A 21,240-nucleotide genomic window follows, 5' to 3' on the forward strand; every position below is an offset into this window, starting at 1 on the left:
CAACAGCGTGCTGTGTAGCATTTTCTGGGGAGATGTGAACAAATGCCTGTTTGTTTCCGGTAGGACACTACATCATACCAAAGAAGTGATTCCACCCAAGCCTAACTTGGTGGACCGATGAATGCATTGGGATTGTTTACAGGAGCTTGGGTGAGGAATTGCTTACAGGATTGTGGATAAGGAGGTTACTTACAGCAGCATCGGTGAGGGGTTGCCTACATGAGCCAGGGTGACTGACAGCAGTTACATCACTAAAGGCCCACCGTGATTGGGTGATACTTTAGGACATCTGCATCCCTAGAGCTCCCAGTCCCCTTTATAGCTGCCCCAGTCCCACCCTGCTAAGCTAGCATAAAGGAAGGGTCTGTTGAGCCTGCAACTCTCTCAGCTTCCTGATCCTGGCAAGTTCCTGTGTCCAGTAAATTTCTGATAGGTTTCCTGAACTTTCTGAATTGTATGAGCAGTTCTTCTTCCTCCAGGAGGGATTGGCACTATGCAGAGGTAGTAATTCCATATCCCAGCAGACTTTGTTTTCATCCTCTGCTCTCCTGGGCCTTCTCTGACGTTATGTTGTCTCCCCTTGTCTTCTAGACCAAGTGCTTCATCTGCGGGATAGGCAATGACTACTTTGATACGGTGCCGCACGGCTTTGAAACACATACGCTCCAGGAGCACAACCTGGCCAACTACCTGTGAGTGGCCCTCCCAGGGTCTCCCCCTTCCGCAGGAGCCCATTCCCTCCCATTGCTGTAAACTCCAGAAGCAGGCAGTAGTCAGTCTCCTCCAGACCCCTACACCCCTGGAGTAGGCTGCCTTAAATAGTGAAGCTGCCCATATTCGCACTGAGGGATCTGGAATGGGAGTGGAGTGCCATAGAGCTCTGCAGAGAAGCCTGGCCATGTTTTGTTTTTTCAAGACAGGGTTTCTCTGTAGCTTTGGAGCCTGTTTAAAACTAGCTCTTGTACACCAGGGTGGCCTTGAACTCACAGAGATTTGCCTGCCTCTGCCTCCCAAGTGCTGGGATTAAAGGCGTACCTACTTGGAACCTTCTTGATGCAAGCCTGAGACAAGAGGATCCTCCCTCCTCCCACATCCCTATTTTTGCATCCCCACCCTTTGGATGACCTATAGAAATCTCTGGGCACTACGGAAATCAATTAAAAACTGATCTTTGTTGTTTAAATGACAGTCAATTAATAGTTGTTTTGTCTTGTTTTGAACAGTCATATAAGTAAGTACATGCAAATGAAAATCTGGTCTTTCTGTGGGACTAAAACAAACTACACAGTTTATCAAACTATTATTCTTAATTTCAGATCCAATTTTAATATCAGATGGAGAATATATTTCAAGTAACATTGGGGGGAAGTGGCTGAACTATACTCAATTAAACTGATAAAAAGTATAGAATTTATGAAGCTAGTCTTCAGTTACAATTTGTCAGTGTTGATTTGAGTCTGACCAGAATCAATGGTTGTACATGCCTTTAATCCCAGGACTAAAGGATCTCTGTCTACATAGTGAGTTCCCAGCTGGCCAGGACTGCATAATGAAACTGTAATGCTAAGAAAAAGAAAAATAACTCAGACCTAAAATTGTGTGTAATAGTAGACCAGCCATCTCAGAGAATATGCTTATTTCTTTCTGGTACAATGTAATTAATTTTCAAAAACTGTATTTGTGGTGTTTCCTATGTTTCCATAAACCAGTGCAACCAGGGTGTAATATGTAAGCATCTTCCCTGTTTATGCTGGTGTTTTCCCGTGTAATCCAATCCTGATCAGTTTCTATCTGCATCTGTAGGTTTTTCCTGATGTATCTCATAAACAAGGATGAAACGGAACACACGGGACAGGTGGGTGAAGCGCAGTGATTTTCAGAATGAAAGGACAGACGAGAGGTGATGGAGAGCCATTTAGCACTCGGGAAGGATTGCTTCAGGGAGCTAGAGAGATGGCCTAGCAGTTTAGTTTACGTTCTGCTTTCTGGAAGACAGAGGTTTCGGCACCCACTTATCAGCTCACAACTACCTGTAAACCAGCTCCAGGGAATTCAGTGACCACTTCTAACCTCCATGAGCACTGTACTCGTGGGCATATAACCACACAGACATCCAAATCTGATTAAAAAAGAACCATTGTCTTTAGATATTAGTCATGTTACCTTGAGATAACATTCCTTTGTATGAGGTGACTATTAACAAGACTGCTTCCTCTGAAACAGCAAAATTCTAATTTCACATTTTAGAAATCATCTTTCAACTGAAAATAGTGGGTTTGTGAGTCTCTCCCCTCTTCTGCAAAAATTGTGTTTATCATATGACCTATACTTTCAAATGAATTGTTTACATAATATAATTGGAAAAAAATGCAGTGTCTAAAGTTTTTCAGGAAAATTTGAAATTCCCCTTCTGGGGTAATAGTTTGAATTTGAAGATGGATAAAATTAATAATGATAATAAAGAAAAACCTTAGAGATTTAAAAATATGTTTTTATCATTATTATATTATTGTCAAGCTGAAGATTTTTTTGTTTAAATTTGAAGATTATTTGTTTATCATTGAAGGTAATTTAAGTGGAGCTATCTGAATACAATTGGACTTTTCCAGTTTTATCGGCTATATCAAGAGAATTAAATGTTTTCTTCTAGTTTGCCCTGTGTTATCACGTAGATTTTGGAGACCAGGCTAACACATTGATTTCCTCTATTTACAGGAATCTTATGTCTGGAAGATGTATCAAGAGAGGTGTTGGGAGTTTTTCCCAGCAGGGGACTGCTTCCGGAAACAGTATGAAGACCAGTTGAATTAATATCATACCTGGGTTGTCTCTGAAAACCAAAAGCAATCTCCCCCCTTCCTCTCCTCTCTCTCCTTGGACCACCTGTTCATGTGACCCTCTATCCAGTATCCTGTGCTGAGAGCACTGATACTCAGTCTCCGAGGACCTGACTGTTGTCCCCCAACCTCATCTGTCTTCATTGAGACATAAAGACTGAAGAACAATCCAAATCCACATTCAGACTAAACAGGAACCCTGGAAAGAAATGCATTGTGGACACTCTACCATACCACCCATGGGCAGCTTCCCCTGAGGGTCATGGAGTCTCCAGGAGCTGCCAGACCTGCGCAGCCAAGCATGGCAGCCATACTCACCCGGGCTCTTTATTTCGCCATCCCAGAAGGAAGTGTCTGAGGGTCCTAGAGCACTGTAGCACTTAACAGGTTACCATGGACACCAGTTGCAAAGGGAAATAGTGCCTTACTATAAGTGGGTTGAGCTATGCAGAAGATCATGTGCATGACAAACACCTTTATTTTCTTTACGTCAACCTTCTTTTCTTAGCTAGGTTGGTTTTGTGATTTTGGTTTTATATTTATTTTTTTCCTCTTTTTTTCTTTGGTGGGGGAGGGTAAGAACAGCTGTCTGCACCTTTTTCAAAAGTTGGGTGGTGTGTCTCAGGACAGAAGGAGGCTCTGCTCATTCAGCTACGTCACATTTACCCTCCCTACTTTGGCAAACACTCCGATGCAAATGTGGCAACTTATGAAATCTTTGTATGAAAACAAAACGGACTGCAAAAAAAATACAACTTTCAAACGAAATTAATTCATTGCATGTGTATTATGCAAGTTTAAATGATCAAAGAAAGCCTTCAGGAACAAGTTGATCAACACAGGAGAACTTCCATGATAATTCCATCCATAGTAACAAAGCGCCATGGGCTTATTCATATATCTGGAGTCACTGTCATCCACCAACCGTTGGAGCCATCACCAACGTGACAGTAGTCTTGGGTTTTCCTCTTTCTTTTGGCCAACTGTGATCAGTCGTTGGTTAAGGACGCCTCGTCAGGCCATCTTTTGATATCCAAGCTGAAGCAATATCCATTCAGAGATTTCATTGGTTGTGTCATGGGACTTGGGTGACCATGTACATCGATTCATTTTGTGTTTTTTCTTTCTCATTTTGAGTCCTTTTAAATGTAATGCCAATCTTTACAACTAAAAAGACAGGTTCAGAATGGAAGCGAGGTCATTCTGTGAGCATTGGAGATCTTTTATTACAAGTCTGCTTGTTAATTTTAGAATTGTAAAATGGCTCTAATAAAACTATTTAACTAACTTCCTTGTCCTCCTTTTCTCTTTATTTCACTTTTACCAGGGAGTCATAGAATCCCAAGCTTTTAATTGAGTTGTGGAAAAACCCAGACACCACCCAGGCTTCTTACAGGCAGACGTATGAAGCAGTATTTGTTAACTGTGGAGACATAGGAAAAGCAGGCACCCAGGCTTCTTACAGGCAGACGTATGAAGCAGTATGTGTAACTCTGGAGACACAGGAAAAGCAGGCAGACGTATGAAGCAATATGTGTAACTGTGGAGACATAGGAAAAGCAGGCAGAAGTATGAAGCAGTATGTGTAACTGTGGAGACACAGGAGAAGCAGGCAGACGTATGAAGCGGTATGTGTAACTGTGGAGACACAGGTAAACCAGGCACTCACCCCCACACTTGGCCTTTCCTTGTTGTGGGATAATTCAATGACAGATTTTATTCACTTCCTATAATTAAAGTTGTCATACATCTTTCACTGTAAAGCAGTCTTCCTTGTTCAGGGAAGTGAATTTTTCTATAATAATTATATTCTACTTCATATCTTAATAAGAAAGAGACATGGAGCACAAATGATACAATTAAAGACATAGACACAAATTAAACATGTGTTCTGTGCCATGGACCATCAGGGCTATCAGTAACACATCACCTGTTCTGCTGTGCCTCATCATCACATTGTCTGAGCTACAGAACCCGACTTTTGTGTGTCTGAATCTAACAGATAAGGTCAGCTCTCCACCACATCACAGAGTACCTAGGCCAGTGACCTGAAACACCGTAGAGGAAGGTGCACTGAAGAATAACTCATTATTCAAGACATAAATGTGGGTACATTCAGATCACTCTGTAATGTCTGCATTTGAGTCAACACAAAGCAACAGTACAGGTAAGAGACAAAGGAAATAAATCCATTGATTTGTTGAGGTCTTGTGCACTTTACTGACAACTCCTGAGAAGTGGTCGAAACACTAAGGAAAGAGGCATTGGAATTAGGGAATTGAGGCTTCCCTTAGCCAATGAGCTTTGCACACACATGGGTATTAAAAGAAAAGTAAAAATTCTGGTGGGTCACTTATGCAAACTATGCTTGTCTCTTCTTCATCATTGACCAAGAGAGCAGGACATGGCTCTAAAACCATCAAAGAGAAGATACTAAAACCAAGTATGGTGGTGTAAGTCTGCAATTCCAGCCTCAAGGTGGAAGCTTTGGGCCAGAAATCAAAGGTATCTTTAGACTACATAGGGAGTTCAAGGTCAGCATATGATAGAAGAGACCCTGTCTGAAACATCAAAGGAAAAGGAACTCAAACTTACCAATATTATTATCTTCCCAGGAAACATCTCAGGGAGTGCCGAACCGAGCTTGGCTCCCTAAGTCTCTGATTCACCAGGCTGCCCGGTTCAAACTCAAGAAATGTGATCGTCTGAGGTATTTTTCTCATCCCCAGCACTGAATACCTTGAGCTGAAGCAAATAATGGGAGAAATGATTATTTTGGATCCTGGTCTTTCAAAACTACACCACCAGCTGTGTACCAGGTTTTCAAACGTGAGCCTGTGGAGGATAGTTTCAATTCAAAGCATAGAAATACTCTATCCCACTCATTCACAGGAACATTGTCATGGTCACTTGGTTCCTACACAAACTTCAACACATATAAAAATCCTTAAGATCTTCAGTTCTCATCAATTTTTTTTCTCCCTGAAAACAATTTTCCCTGTGATCCGTAGAATAAGCTCAGCCTTGTGGTTTTAGCTAAACTTTTCAAATGCCCTTTGGTCATGTAGCCTACTTGCTGCTCCTTATATGTACATCTGACCCTTTTCTAAGGGCAGGATGTAGTTTGTTTTCATCCGTGACCAGTGCTCCTAACTTGAGCCATCCCATCAGCCCCTAATGCAGCTTTCTTGTTAGCCTTCAACTTATATCAAACAGAATGTGAACAATCACAGGTTTCTAATAGACTTTGAGAGGAAAGCAGAGAGTTGGGACAGTTTTGAGTAAATATCAGTGATGTTCACTGACACCCTAATTTTGTGACAAGGGGATCCCTGGGGAATTGAGACACCACTGGTTTCAGTATGAACAGTTGTACATACTCTTTAGGCCTAAAAGAAACAAAGTCTGTTTTACTCCTAAGTGATAAGGGATGTCCATTAGGTCCATTAGATAGTTTTTTTGGTTCTGAGCCCATTTTTGTAGCAAATATTTAATTTTCATAACTATCTATCAGTTATTATTGAGATTATACCATACATCATGAGTAACATGATTTTAGTTCATATTTTCTTATATGTTTTGGATAACAATACTAAAGAAAATTTCAGAAGGTCAAATAATGTTAAGATCAGGTCACAAAGGTGTTTTAATAGCAAAGGGGAAACTAATACTTGGCTTCCTTGCCCATGCCAGAGAGGAAAATGTCCCCTCTACTGCTATGTCTAGTATTTGGAAGTCTACAAATGAAACTGAGAAGTTAGAATATATACATTTAAATTTTGGCTATGGCTTTATTTACTACTATCATATAACTTAAATTCCCCATTCTGCAAGCTGTGATAGGTGTTAGTTGCTAATGTAATAAGACAAGAAAAATATTATTGATATTTTTGGCATGAAAGAAAAATGAAAAATGTATAGGTAAGACTATATGTTTTACAAACATGGCTGATATTTTTTTTTAAAAAAAACTGCAAAGTGCCTAAAAAAATAAGCATGAAAAGTGGAGAAAACTTGCATGAAAACCATAAGGTATTACTTAACAGTTCTTATGAACCTGGGAGTTCACAGAAAAATGTGAATCACTGCTGCTGGGGTTTAAACTCAGATGCCCACGAGCTTTCTGAAAGGATTTAAATTTTAATATGGTGTTTCATAATCAACAAAAATTGTTCATGCTGATTAGTTTTTATTACTTGGAACAAGAAGGGAGATAATTCTCAGAGCCTGGGGAGCCCAAGGGGGAGAGGAGAATAAGAGAAAGAATTAATAAGAGAAAATACACTCTGTGCCTGGACAGAAATAAAGCACCTGAGACAACGTTGTCAGGATAAAGCAGGGAAAGGGTGAGTCAGGAAGGGGCAGCAAAGATTTACAGTACAAAAACAGTTTGAACTATTTTTGTTGACTTTGAAGATGGAAGAAGAGAGCCAGGAAATCCTATGTCAGATGATATCTAGGATTTGTGAATGACCTTGGCTGATAACCAGAAAGGGTACAGAAGCCTCTGTCCTACAGCTTGTGGGATTTAATGCAGTCTGTGACTTGAATGAGTAGAACATGGATTCATCCCTGAGCCTAAGTTATACTTAGATCATCCAACCCTGTAAATGGCCCCTGCCCACCCAAACAATTAAATAACAAATGAGTATTACTTCAAGATGTGAGATTCATGGTACTTTGTTATTCTAGCAACAGAAAACTGATATGAATAGAATAGCCTAACAGTACAATGTCTGAGATGAAGTATACATGAGACAAAGTTAATTGTAAACAGAGACTGCGTGTTGGTTTCCTGGCCTCCCAGACCTGAATAATCACACAAAATTCTATTAATTACAACACTGTTTGGCTGATGGCTCAGGCATATTCCTAGCTAGTTCTTACATCTAAATTAACCCATTTCTATTAATTTATATATCACCACGAGCCTGTGGCCTACCAGTAAGGTCTGGCATTTTTCTTCTTCAGCAGTTACATGGTGTCTGCCTGACTCTGCCTTCTTTCTCCCTGCATTCAGTTTAGTTTTCCCACCTAGCTCTATTCTTCTCTGCCATAGGCCAAAGCAGCTTCTGTATTAACCAATGATAATAAAACATATTCACAGCATGCAGAGGGGCATCCCATATCAGCTAACAGAAGTTTAGATTGTATAGATGCACTTAAAAAATACACAGGGGAAAACAAAATGTCATGAAATGGGGAATTTCTTTTAAACACAAACAAAGCATAAGAAAATAATCTTTATAGATCCTGAAACACTGACTATATACAATTCTCTTTTGTGTTTGAAACATAGAAGTGAAGAAATTTCTCAGCCTTAAAACAGCATCTACAAAAGCCCCAAACTATGGAAATACTCTATGCCGTGGAATGCATAATCCCCACCAAGAGCAGAGACAAAACAGCCTTCAATACTGTCTACTATAGCCTCTTGCACTTTATACTCAATAACATGGGCAGGGCAATGAGGCAAGATAAATAAAGACACCCAAACTCTGAAGTAAACTGTAAAGGGTTAATGGATATGTGTGCTGTGGGATAATGCTTTTGTACACTGTAAAGATTTGTCACTTGCACTGTTTTAATAAAATGCTGATTGGTCAGCAGCCAGGCAGGAAGTATAGGTGGGGCAACCAGATTAGGAGAATTCTGGGAAGAGGAAAGGCAGAGAGTCAGTCACCAGCCAGAAGCAAGGGAAGCAAAATGAGAATTCCTCACTGATAAAAGATACCGAGCCATGTGGCTAAACATAGACAAGAATTAAGGGTTAATTTAGGTTGTAAGAGCTAGTAATTAATGAACTTGAGAAAACAGGCCAACCAATTTATAATTAATGTAGGCCTCTGTGTGTTTCTTAGGGACTGAATGACTGCAGAACTGGGTGGGACAAAAACTTCTGCTTACATATGTGTTTAGGCTGCACACATTTACATTTCTCTCTATATTTTTTAATGAAATTTTCCTGGTCCTACCAAACCCAGACTGGCTCCGCAGAGCCCAGTCTCTTTTCTTACTTACCTGTAACTCCATTCTTAGTTGAAAACCTTTTACCCTCAACAGATTCACTATGTCGTCCCATATCATGTATCCTAGAACACATGGCCACACTGTTCTTTGCTTAAACATTCCCATCAGCTTCCCCAGGTTGTTACATCCCTGAACTTCCAGGCCTCACTCAACCACAGAGAGATAGTTATTCCTGCCAGCACTACATTCTAGCCTAGTAACTATTTCTTCCCAGGGGTTTCCCACACCTTCTTTCCCACACTTCCTGTAGAGAGGCTTTCCTCAGTATTCTTGGGTTTCTCTGCCCACTCTGGGGCTCTTACACTGAGATCCAAGTGACTGGACACTCACTTGATGTTTTTTAGGTTACATTAGGAAAGGATAAAGAGGAAGGGGGAGTGGATAGGGAAGAGGTACTTTTGTTTTTTGACTAGCCTTTAAATTTTTGCTATGTTGAATAATATTTAATCTTGATTGTCAACTTTATGGGATATTGAATCAACTAATAGTCCTTACCTCTGTATAGATCCTTATGAGCATTTCCAGAAGGACTAACCTGCAAGTAAAGACCCTCCCCATGCGTAGGTTACACTTTCTGATGGGTGGCTCACATGTAGAGAGGTCCAAGGAAAAAGCCTTGTAGCCTGCCTGTGCTTCTTACTGGTGAGTTTATCTAGCCTTCACTGGCATCAGACTCCAGCTTCTTCTGTCTTCTATTGTGGACTGAAAATTAGTAACTCTTCAGATACCCTCCAGGCCTTGAGTACTAGATTGCTATTGCTGAAGTCTCCATCTTAATGCCACATTCTCAGCCCATCATGTAAGGATTCTCTACTAAGTCAGTATGTGGTGTGTGTGTGTACATATTTATCTTACCAGTTCTATTCTACAGAACCCAATCTAATGCATCAATTGGCAAATAAATTTTAAGTTGTTTTGTATGTTTTTAAATTTGTGATGAAATTTCAAGATGTGCCTTACCAACACATTTTCTGATTGACTATGATATTTTAGCTGTCTTGCAAGGCATTGCAAATTAGATTGGTCCTGAATTTACCTGCATTCCTGTGTGGGTTCATGACTCAGGTCTTGAGGCTTTTCTTTGCACCCTGTGGGTAAAGGCGCCCGTAGAACTCTCCATGGTGCTGAAAGTCTTTCCCAGCTTTACAAACCTAATGGAAACGACTGGGGGACACAGAACCAGCTCCAGCATGAAGAAGCTGTGCAGAGAGAAAATATGAACTGGGCTTGCCTAGGCCATGAGTTTTAGGCATATGTGCCCCTGGGAATCAGTGGTGAGTAAGTGAGCCCTGATCAGTTCCCATGGCTGTCTGACACTGTCTCCTCCACTGTGTATCAGAATGGTGTGTTCTGCTACCATTATCCAGCAATTTGAGGCAGTTTGACTGCTCAGTTGATAAAGACACACAAATAAATACAGAACAGGGCATTTTGGGGATGTGGATGATAAAGCAAACATTATCTAAGTCACACAATTCTGACCTTACTTTTTATGAACTCTCAATTTGAATCTTCTGAAGACTCCCCACTCCTGCAGAGAAACAAATTTCATTTTCTCTCTTTCTTCCCCCTTTCCCCTCCTTATCACCCCCTCTCTCTTTTCTGTGTTCTTAATAACATTTTGGTGTCTACCATTTTGGAGTTTGTTTATACAGTTGAGATTTTGTGGACACTCCACTTATGTACATTGCCTCTTTGTTTGTTTGTTTTGTTTTCTGAGACAGATTTTCTCTATGTAACAGTCCTGGCTGTCCTGAAGCTCACTTTGTAGACCAGATTGGCCTCAAACTCACTGAGATCCACCTACCTCCTGCCTCCTAAGTGTCAGCCACCACTGCCTGACTTTTTTGTTGTTGTTTTGTTTTTTGAGACAGGGTTTCTCTGTGTAACAGCCATGAACTTTTTAAAGCTCATCTTGTATTCAGGTCTAGGTTTTGTTTCAAAATATGAAGGAATACCCAGCTGAGGGTTTCCCTGTTTATGGGGTTTTAGGTTACTCTGGCAATATCACATCCAGTTATCCATCAACATAGAAAAAAGTCTTGGACCTATAATTTTAGCATTTGAGAGGCTGAAGAATGAAAATCCCTCAAGTTCAAGGCCATCCTAGGCTACATATTGAGATCCTCTTAACATGCAGAGACATACACATACAGATAGAGCAGTCGGGTGGGAGAGGGACAGAGGAACAGGGAGACAGGGAAACAGAGACAGACAGCCTCAGACTAAGGGAAAGAAATGCCTTGCTCTGTTAGGTGCTAAGAATTTTGAGCATTAGGACCCACATATTTCTAACTATGTCATGGCCCTTGTGCTGTTAAGAAGTAGAGAGTATATTGGAAATGTTTACTATCGGCATTCCAGCAGGAGTTCTGGATCTCTTCTCTCATGCATCCATCAGATATCTTTTCTGCCAGATACTAGGCTAACTATGTTGAGCACAGAGGCAAATGAAGCAGAATATAAAATATTATCTAATCAATTTAAAGCCTGTATATCTTCTCTGTTAGATGAAGATGGGCACATCTTAGCTCTACATCAGCAGGAAAATTAAAGTGCCCAACATTTATTAAACACTTGAATAACATTATTTACATTTTCAGTGTGTGTGTGTGTGTGTGTGTCTGTGTGTGTGTGTGTGTGTGTGTGTCTGTGTGATAATGAATACCTGGAGATCAAAGGACAACTTGTGGGGGTTGGTTTTCTCCTCCGCTGAAGCATAATTAATAAGAGCTCAGGGTCAGAAATTAGGGAGCAACCTGAAGATCTGGAAAACAAAACAGCCAGCCACTGGCTCTTACCTCGACCTCAATCTGAAACAATGATTCTGTGTCCCGGAATCTCAGAAGGAGACTGTGTGTTGAGAGTCCTTTCCTCCCATTTTACAATCTTCTCTAGAAGTGGGATTAAAGGTGTGCACTACTGCCATTAAAGGCATGCACCGCCCAGTTTCTGTAGCAACAAGTGCAGCTACTGGGATTAAAGGTGTGTGTTACCATAACCTGGCCTGTAAGGGTGATCAGTGGCACTGTTTTACCCTCAGATCTTCAGCAGTCTTTATTTATTAAGATACAGTTGAAATGCCACTACATTCCACCATGTGGGTTCTTGATGACTTCAGTCATCAAGTTTGGGAGCAAACACTTTTACCTGTCATCTTGCCTGGTCTAGATACTTTAAATATATTTGTTAATGGCCTATATTGTTTCAGGACTGTGGTAAAGCAAATGACTTTATTTCACATGGTATTTTTTGCTGTTTAAGTTGTTTGAAATACTACCAGCTCTAATTGTGCTCAAGGTGTAGTTATACTCCCAAAGTCTTCACAAGAGACCTGTCTGTAATAAATTGTGCTGGGAAACGACACCTCCCTCTGGCACTGGAGAGCAGGTTGAGGATGTTCTCCAGTCACGTGGTAACTCCAAGAGCTCTCTTTGTGTTCCTTCCTTGCCTGTATCATTGGCACATGGCTTCCACCCAAAGTACCCAAATCAATTATAAATTACTTGGCTGCCTTTAAAATCCTTTTATGAGAAATTGAAGAAGGAAGTTGGTCACATTTGTAAATGTATTGGCAGCTTCCCTTTCTGTGGGTACCTCTGGTGTCTCCTCCATCCTGTCTTAGTTTGTGAGCTGCTGTCAAGTACAACTGGAACTTTCTGTCACATCTTCAACTCCACCATAGCAAAGGTTAAAATTCTGCATCATTATTAGATCAGGGGAGTAAAGGCATAACATTCCTTTCCTGTCCTTCATCATTTTCATTGAGTTATTGCCAAATATATCTATAACTTGCTGTCAAATTTCCATTTCATGAAGATGTGCCAATGGTATAATATAACATTATATTGCTCACAACTCCTAAAATAAACGTTCTCCAGACCCCTTTCTCAATGCCCTGACCTTGTCCAATTGCTACCAGCATCGTCTTTTCTCTGTGCTTTATGTGTGGTCTAAAGGTGGCTGGTGATACAAATGTTCCTTTCCAACTTTTGTCTTCCTCCAACATTGTATCTTCAGTCCCCATTCCCCTGGGGCTTCACCAGAGAAGATCTCAACTTCTGCCAACATTTCATGTAGTCATCTAGGATGCCAGCTTTTCCCATATCTCAATTTCCATAAGACTTACTATTCTCCAGAAATTGAATATACCCAGGAGGTTCTCAGAGCCAGAGAGGTGGCTAAGAATGCACGTTGTTCTTTAGGAGGGTTAGAGTTCAGTTCCCAGAACCCACATTGGGCAACACCAATGCCCTCTCTTGACCTCTGAGGGTACATGCACATCGTCATATACATACACTCATACACATAATTAAACATTTAAAATCCTTGAAAGGTTCTATGAGTTCTAAGATGATTCTGTAGAAGTCAATGTCCTCCTGTTTGTTTTAATATTTTACACTCTATAAAATCACCATCAGAGATATGGATGAAAACCCCAAATATGTATGCCACATACATGTTGAATGGACTCTTGACTGTGTGCTGGTGGGTTTTTTCTCAAGTGCACAGCAGCCTTTCATTAACTTGGGTGGTGCAAGTCATTTTACCGATTTTCATCTAAACTTTGTTCTGTTAGGTATTGGGGGTGGTGCAAGTGGTTTTAGCCAGAGACAAGTTTTTCATTCATGAAGATTTTATGAACATACTTATCTGTCTGTCTTCCTGTAATATAATGTCTTGCTCTTCAGATACACAAGCTACAAATGACAAGCATGCTGGTACATTGAAATGTAGAACTTAACATTATTTTTTTAAAGTGAGAAGACATAAAAATGCTCTATTTAAAACACATTTAAGTCACTTCAGAGGTTTCCAAGGAAGGAAATTATTTACCACTCAGTTTGTAGCGTGCATCCCTTCACCACCTCCATCACTCCAATTGTAAGTGACCCAGTTTATCACTGAAAATGGGCTGGCATCAGTTCAGGGTATTTCAGGCACTCACTTGCTTCCTTGGAACAGTAGTCAGTGTTTATAAGCAAGACATCCATCCCATCACTGGGACTTCACAGCTTCCTCATCTTTCCAGATTCAGAACTCCTCCTTATTGTCTTCTATCACACTGCAAAAAGCAGAACACAGACCCAAATAGCTATGGAGAATTCTATAGTGTTCCGCGAGATAATTGACAACATCCAATGTACCACTGAATGGTACTGGGAGTGACTTTTGATATTCTTCCTTGAATTCAGTTGGAAAAGAGTAAAACCACGTATGAAAGGTCTTAAGTCAGGTTGCTGCCATCTTTGAAATGGCACTGCTGGGTAGATGACATCCATGCAGCGGCCTCTTCAGATCCTTTGCATGAGGAGACAGCATAGGTGGAGAGAAAACTGAAACAAGATGCAGTAGGAACTCAACAGTTACAAACTGGCATTTGCCTCATTTGCCTATGGTCTGATGAGTAGGCCTCTGTGACTGATGGATTCTCAGAGGCCATGGCGGACCAGAATTCAGTCATATATTACAATAATATATTCCTGAATTGGCTTGTAGCAACCTTACACATTAAATTAGGTTGTGGGCCTTTATGTAGGGACTTACAGTCCAGACACAGCTTTGCCTTTTGTTTTGTGTAAAATGATTCTTTGGGCTGAGGAGATAGCTTAATCTGTAAGGTCGTTGCCAGAGAAGCACAAAGACCCAAATCAGAGCCCTAGAACCCAACTTAAAAAACAGGGCAGGGTGCCCCACACTTGCAATTCTAGCACTGGGGAAGCAAGACAGCAGATCCTTGGGGCTCCTGACCAGCCGGTCTAGAATAATGAGTGAACTCTAGGTCACGAAGAGATCTTGTCTTAAAAAAAAAAAAACCAAAACAAAGGTGGATAAAACCCAGTGTTATTCCTTGGCCTCCACAGGAGTGCATACGCATATGGATGTGCACCTGAGCACATGAACATGCGTGCGCACACATACATACATACACACAAAAAAACCCAGAACAGCATGATTGTAGTTACTGATATATTGTACACTTTATATCTACTGATATCAGATCCCATGGGTCTTCACATCAAGAATAGGAATTTGACTAGTATGGATGTTCAATGTTCTAATCGCTTCATGGCCATCATTTCACAATATTTCATACACAAAACCATTATGTCATACTTCTTAAACACACATTTTGGGTGGAGGTGTAATACCTCAGAGGAGGTGGAGGGTGAAGGGGAGGATTTTGTGTAAATGCCCAGAGCATGGGTGCCTGACCACTGGAGCTGCATCTGGCTCAGCATCAGGCCCCTGAGTTACTTTCCCTCCTCCTATTTCTCTCCCTCTGCCCCTCACTCCTGCCTTTCCATTACATCCCGGCCACATATGGACTAATTGTATGGTAGCCTTTGCTTCAGCCTCTGGTTCCATGGGAATCTGGCCTATGATCTTAGGTGTTTAAGCAGCTCAGACCTTGTTCAGTTAGAGCAAACACATAGTTTGGAACTGCCTTTTTGTCAACTTCCTCTTTTGAAAGGAGAGAAGAAGAGGGTAAAATAGGTAGGTGGGGTCACCCCACTACTTTGATATGTTCACAAAATAAAAGGTGCAGGAAGGAAACACCTTCCTTCCCTGATAAAAAAAGAGGCATGGCAACAATGCATAGTTAACAACTTAGCAAAATAATTAGGCAGACCCTAATGACCTAATGAACTCTCTATTTCTGTGTGTATGTATGTGCACATGTATGTGTGTGTGTGTGGGGGGGAGTGTGGTGTGTGCAGGGGTGCAAAGATTGTTATGACTGTGAGATCAAAGCTTGCTTACGGGGTAATTAAATCCCAAGTGCTAGTACTGCTCAAAGGAATTTAATTTTTTATTTTATATTAATCTTTGACTCAACTTTTGAGAACATCCCCCAGGCAAGTTAGCTGTGAGGGCTGTAGCCCTGCATCTGGGGACCCCAGATGGTTTGGGGTGGGTGCTCAGCTGGAAGAATGCCTTTATGCCTTGGGGCTTTTCCTGCGCTGGCAATTGAGATGAGAGAGGAGTTGGCAGCAGGCTCTCTGCTAGCTGGTTAAAGGCCTTCTCCATTTAACCTCACAGTGACATCTGGTCCCAGAGATGGCTTGGAGCATCCCTGATATAACAGTAATATGTGACCCCTAGCAACAATGGAAGTTGATATTCTGACATGGTTTGCTATTGTAAAGTAGAACTCACTGCACTTATCAAACAAGGTCAAGAAGAAATGACTGATTAAAGGTTGAACACAAAGTTAGGTACCACCTGTGTTCTCCCTCATGCGAGGACTCTAGGATGGGGCAGCAAAAGGAAGGCTGTTAGGGATGTTAACTAAGACAAAAAAGGGAAAGAGGGAGGTTAAGAAACAGCAATGGAGGGAACAAATATCTGTGAACTATTTTAGATGTACATATGAAAATGCCATACCAAAGCCCCTAGCTGGATGGTTAAAAAAATGTAAAGCTGAGTGTGTAAAGCTGAGTGGGGTCTGTTATGGGTGTGGAGATCAATGTTAGTTATAGAAAAGAGCAATAGCTGCCATTATCACACTGTGTGTGCTGTGTGCCAGGCAATATATATTTATTTTCTTTGTAGTTTATGTGTTTGTATATGGTGTGTGTTTATAAGAACACATGTATGCATGCCCATGTATGCACATGCAGAAGCCAAAAGAGGGTGTCAGTGTCCTCTATCCCTCTTTACCTTTTTCCTTGGGTCAGTGTTTCATTCTGAACCATGATTTTTGCTGTTTTATTTTGAATTTTGTTATAGGGAGTTATTGGTTGGTTGATTGATTTGTATTTTTCCTAGGATGACTGGCAACAAAACCACAGTGGTTCCTTGTCTCTGTAACCTCCCATCCCACCCCTGACACACACACTTCAGCACTTGGATTATGACCATACTGAATTTTCTATGTTGCTATTGGGGATCTGAACTCATCACATCATGATTATACACACATCATCTTTCCAGATACAATATGTGTATTTCTTGATGCCTTCATTTCAATAACTTCTCATCTTCAGTTTACAGAGAAGGATGATGATTGAGGAGGAGGAGGAAGAAGAGGAGGAGGAGGAGGAGGAGGAGGAGGAAGAGGAAGAGGAAGAAGAAGAAGAAGAAGAAGAAGAAGAAGAAGAAGAAGAAGAAGAAGAAGAAGAAGAAGAAGAAGAAGAAGAAGAAGAAGCAGCTGCCTAACTAACACTCTGGAGGAGGGCAGGGCATTCCTCTTCACTCTGGTTTTAGAAAATAACACAGAGAAACCATAGGTGATGTGATTGAACCAATGTGAGGAGGAGGGAGGTGACTGAGTATGAAGGTGAGGAACCAGACGTGACTGAGGGTAGAAGGCATCTTCATGCAGTGACATCTGAGAAGTTCTTGAAGACTAGGAGGAGTTTTTGAAACAGGACAGGTTAGACATACAAGAAAAAGGACATCTAACCCACAGCTGCTGTGCTCACTTTTGCCCCTTACTGGAAGAAATTGTGAACCTCCAGCAGAGAAGACATTAAAAAAAAACCTGAAAATATAGCCTACCCATGATGGGAGGAAATGTGCTATCAGTCATGGTCCAATATAGCAGGACCTTAAATGCATATCACCAAGGGAAAAGAGCCAGGCTGACAAAACAATATACCATGTAATTCCAATTGTGTGGCACCTTAGGAAGGCAAAAATGTAGGTGAGTACAGGAAAGGACATTAGAGGAGGTTGTTGGGAGGCCACCAGAAAATCATGAACTGGTGGGGTACAAAGGATGTTTTGGGAAAGTGAAATTGTCTTCTGTGGAATTGTAATAGTGGATACATGGGTGTGCATCTGCATCTGTCAAAACCCACAGAGGTCATAATACAAAGAGTAGACCCTAATGTAGTACAGTCTTCAGTTAACAAGAACTTAGGAGTATTGTCTACTCTACCATTATGCATATTTGAACAAAGAAAGATGTTAATATATGAGAAGGAGGGAGACTGTCTAAGATATCCCTGTTTTCTGTTTGACCCTGTTTCTCCTTTGTTGATATTATAAAATGCCCTGGCAAAGAACAAATCAAGGAAGAAAGTGTTTATTCATTTCACAATTCCAGGTTATCATCCATCATAGCAGGGAAGTCACAGTGGTAGGACCTTGGAGCAGCTGCACTCAAGAGCAGAGAGGGGAAAACGTGTATACTTGCTAGTGCTCAGCTAATGTTCTTTTAATTTACACAGCCCTGGACCCCAAGCTCAGGGAATGGTACCACTCACAATGGCCCGAGTCTTTCCACATCCTTAAACACAGTGAGGATAAACCACCACATACATGCTCACAGACTGACCTGATGTCAACAATTCCTCCTTGAGAAGCTCTTTCTAGGTGATTCTAGGTTGTGTAAAGTTGACAATTCAAACTAACCATCACACTGCTTAATTTTTCTGTTAACCTAAAACTATAGTAAATGCCATTAGAGGATTGATAGGAGAGAGAAAGAGATGGAGAGAGAAAAGAGAGAGGATGAAACATTTTAAAATAGTTCAGTAGTACAGACAGAATTATGAAGACTTCACATTATTGGAGTTCTTTAGAAATTTGGCAATAACGTTGGAGTGTGTGGCTCAGATATCCAATCACCAGTAACTGACAATGTTGTATAAACTAAATTATTAGTCAATTATCTTAATTGTTATAAGTTGGCTTGAGGATACGGAGAGAACAGACTCCTTTGGCTGCAAGTGAAATAATCATGAGTCAGAACCACTGAAGCAAAAGGAAATGGCGCATGTTATATAACCCAGGACCCACGGGAGCATAGAGCAGACACATCGTGAGACTTGCTTCTTCTCTCCCTGCCTCTTCTTCCCTTCCTTCCTCTTCCTCTTCTACCCCCTGCTGCCTTCCTGCCCTTCCCTCCCTTTACTGATCTTTCTTTTCTCCTCCTCCTCCCCACCTCCTTCCTTCTCTCCCTGCCTCCAAATCTCTATCCTATGATTCAGTCCTATGCTCAGGTTCTCTGGATTCATTGCAGTGATGACCTGCAGCTCAAGGCTACTATGGTCTTGAGCATTTCCACATTTGGTGGCAAAATATCTTTTTTTCCCTGTAGATCTTATAGAAAAGCAATCCTGACCTCCTGTCAGGGTCCCTAAATGCTCACCTCAAATGAGTCTATATTCATGAGAGTTGGATAGTTTCTTCAGTTCTACGTGTCCACGCACACTGGGTAGGAGGGAAGGACAGGGACAGCAGAGGGGGAAATTAAAAGAAAAATAGCCTCAGAGAGAAGAGAGGGAAAAGGAATGACTAACAGAATCAAACCAAAGTGAATCAAATCCCCAGAGGTTTAAAGGGCAGACATAGAACTAGAGCCCAGTGTTGTGGCACATGACCACAGCCTGACAATTCAGAGGTAGAGGCAAAACCATACAGACTTCCAAGTCAGACTGCCCAACATGAGACCCCATGAAAAGCAAAAGAGAGGTAGAATTCAGCCATGGCTTGCAAACCATGAAAAATGTACTGGCTTATAAGCTGTAAGCTTATCAAATAGTTAGCTGGACATTTGTGGTTCCTTGAAGAAATAAGAGACTGGAGAATTGTTAAAGAAGCAGAAGCTACAAAAAGTCCTGAGAAGAAAGGGGCAGGAGGTATCATGAACGTTTCACTATCAAAGTTAGCTGGTGAGGTGCATCCCTGTGCATACCCCAGGCCACTGTTCGATAGGATGGGCCTGACATGTTGGCTTACTGTTCTTATTTTGTTAGGACTGGCTACTGTGCTTGTGGTGTGTGTACCATTTTGCCTCAAGTTTCCTTGACGAGGTCTACTCCATGGCAACAGTGAAACACCTACTTGAACAGGTACTGACTCCACAGTTTTAATTCCACCCTTGCCGTTTATGAAAGGCATCTATTCGAGAAGACAACTGTCATAAATGTTCTAAAGGAAAGAAGGGAATGACATTCCTACCTTATAGCAGCTAAGAAATGTATAATTTTTGTTAACTTCTTTGGTCTTAGTCTTCCTGAGTTGGTTTCCAGGCTCTAACATGGGATAAATCGTGGTTACTTGACAGGCTGTTGACCTTTTGATGTCATATGTGCGTACACATGATCTTGCATGCATTTATGTTGAAGTGAGGGTACATGCATGCCATAGTGCCTGTTTAGAGGGCAGACAGCGTTGGGTTTTAGTCCTGCTCCCAGCTTGTTTGAAGCAGAGTATCCCAGGCTCCTGGGCCTGTGAAAGTCCAAGGGTTCCCCTGTCTCCCTGTAGTTTGGGGTTTGCAGGTGCACACTCCTGCTCCCAAGTTCATGTTAACACTGGGGACCTGAACTCTGCTTCTCACACTTGGGTGGCAAGTGCCTTACCCAGAGCCAAGCTCTCCTAAGATGGGAACTAGTCAGGAAGTATTTAATTTTTGACAGGAATTCCCTAGAAGAAAACTGATGGTCACAAGCAGAGTATAATTCTTAGCTTTCTTAAAGCACCCATGTTTCTCAGAAGGAAGTGGAAAGTTGATGCCCTTGACCTAGAAGTAGCTGATTACTTGGCAAACAACTCTCTAGGTGCTCTACAAACCAATTCAGACTCTGCTTTAAATAGGACCATTGGACATTCTCAAAAGGCCTCCATGTGACATCTAAAGTAGAGGTTTTATCTCTTTAGGAAGACTTACTATTTTCGTCGTGATTTCTGTAGCCATGTATGCACGTATATATGCTCTCTCCTCCCTTTCTCACTTAGTCTGCATTCAAGCCTGTACCCACTCAATAAGTCAAGAGGATTCTCGAGGCCCTTAATCTAGGTTTTGGAATTGACATAGCCTTAGGAAGACCACTTATGTTTTTGTTTGCTGGGGAAAGGGGAGGCATGTGTAAGTTTTAGGCAGAGGCTGAAGCAAATTAGTTCATATAACGTGACTACAGACTCTCTGCCATGAACTGAATTACTTTGTGAGCACATGGCTTATGACATCCACTCATGACATAAAAACTCAGTAATACTGTGTGTATCGAGAGCCATTACAAAAGACAGAGGAATGGCATGACCTACAGGGAGTTAAGGAGAGAGAGACCTGCTGTAAGGACCTGATGTGACATAAACTTACTGAGTATTTGTCTATCTATGATGGCCCAGTCCTGCTCAGAGGAACACAAGAAAACAAGGTTACAGGAATAATAAGGTCTTTGCCCTCATGGGAAGGATTTATCCTGTCTAGGAGTCCTTTGACACTGCTAATGCTCTTTCTTTCTTTCTCTGTTTCTGGTGGAGCCAGATTCAACCCCTATAATCACTGCCTAGTTATTTAAAACAGGACAGCGAATGAAGGATTCATTTGTCTCATGGGAACTCTGTCAGGGTGGAGGATTTGGCTCTTATCGTTTTGTACCAGATCCTGCTGTAGGTAAACCAAAGATGGTTTGCT

At 41.3% G+C, this 21,240-nt stretch overlaps 1 protein-coding gene across 1 annotated transcript in view; it reads left to right on the top strand.

Annotated features, from left to right (window-relative positions):
* Ryr2 (ryanodine receptor 2) overlaps positions 1 to 4,125 on the top strand; it is a 566,260-nt gene extending 562,135 nt beyond the window's left edge. Inside the window, exons 104-106 of the mRNA XM_075970222.1 lie at positions 592 to 692; positions 1,804 to 1,855; positions 2,716 to 4,125. Of these exons, the coding sequence (XP_075826337.1) occupies positions 592 to 692; positions 1,804 to 1,855; positions 2,716 to 2,811 (249 nt within the window). The 3' untranslated portion in view covers positions 2,812 to 4,125. The remainder of the gene's footprint in view (positions 1 to 591; positions 693 to 1,803; positions 1,856 to 2,715) is intronic.
* Positions 4,126 to 21,240: the final 17,115 nt, after the last annotated feature.

The sequence above is a fragment of the Microtus pennsylvanicus genome, chromosome 4 (assembly GCF_037038515.1).
Source record: "Microtus pennsylvanicus isolate mMicPen1 chromosome 4, mMicPen1.hap1, whole genome shotgun sequence".
Taxonomy (NCBI): Eukaryota; Metazoa; Chordata; class Mammalia; order Rodentia; family Cricetidae; genus Microtus; species Microtus pennsylvanicus.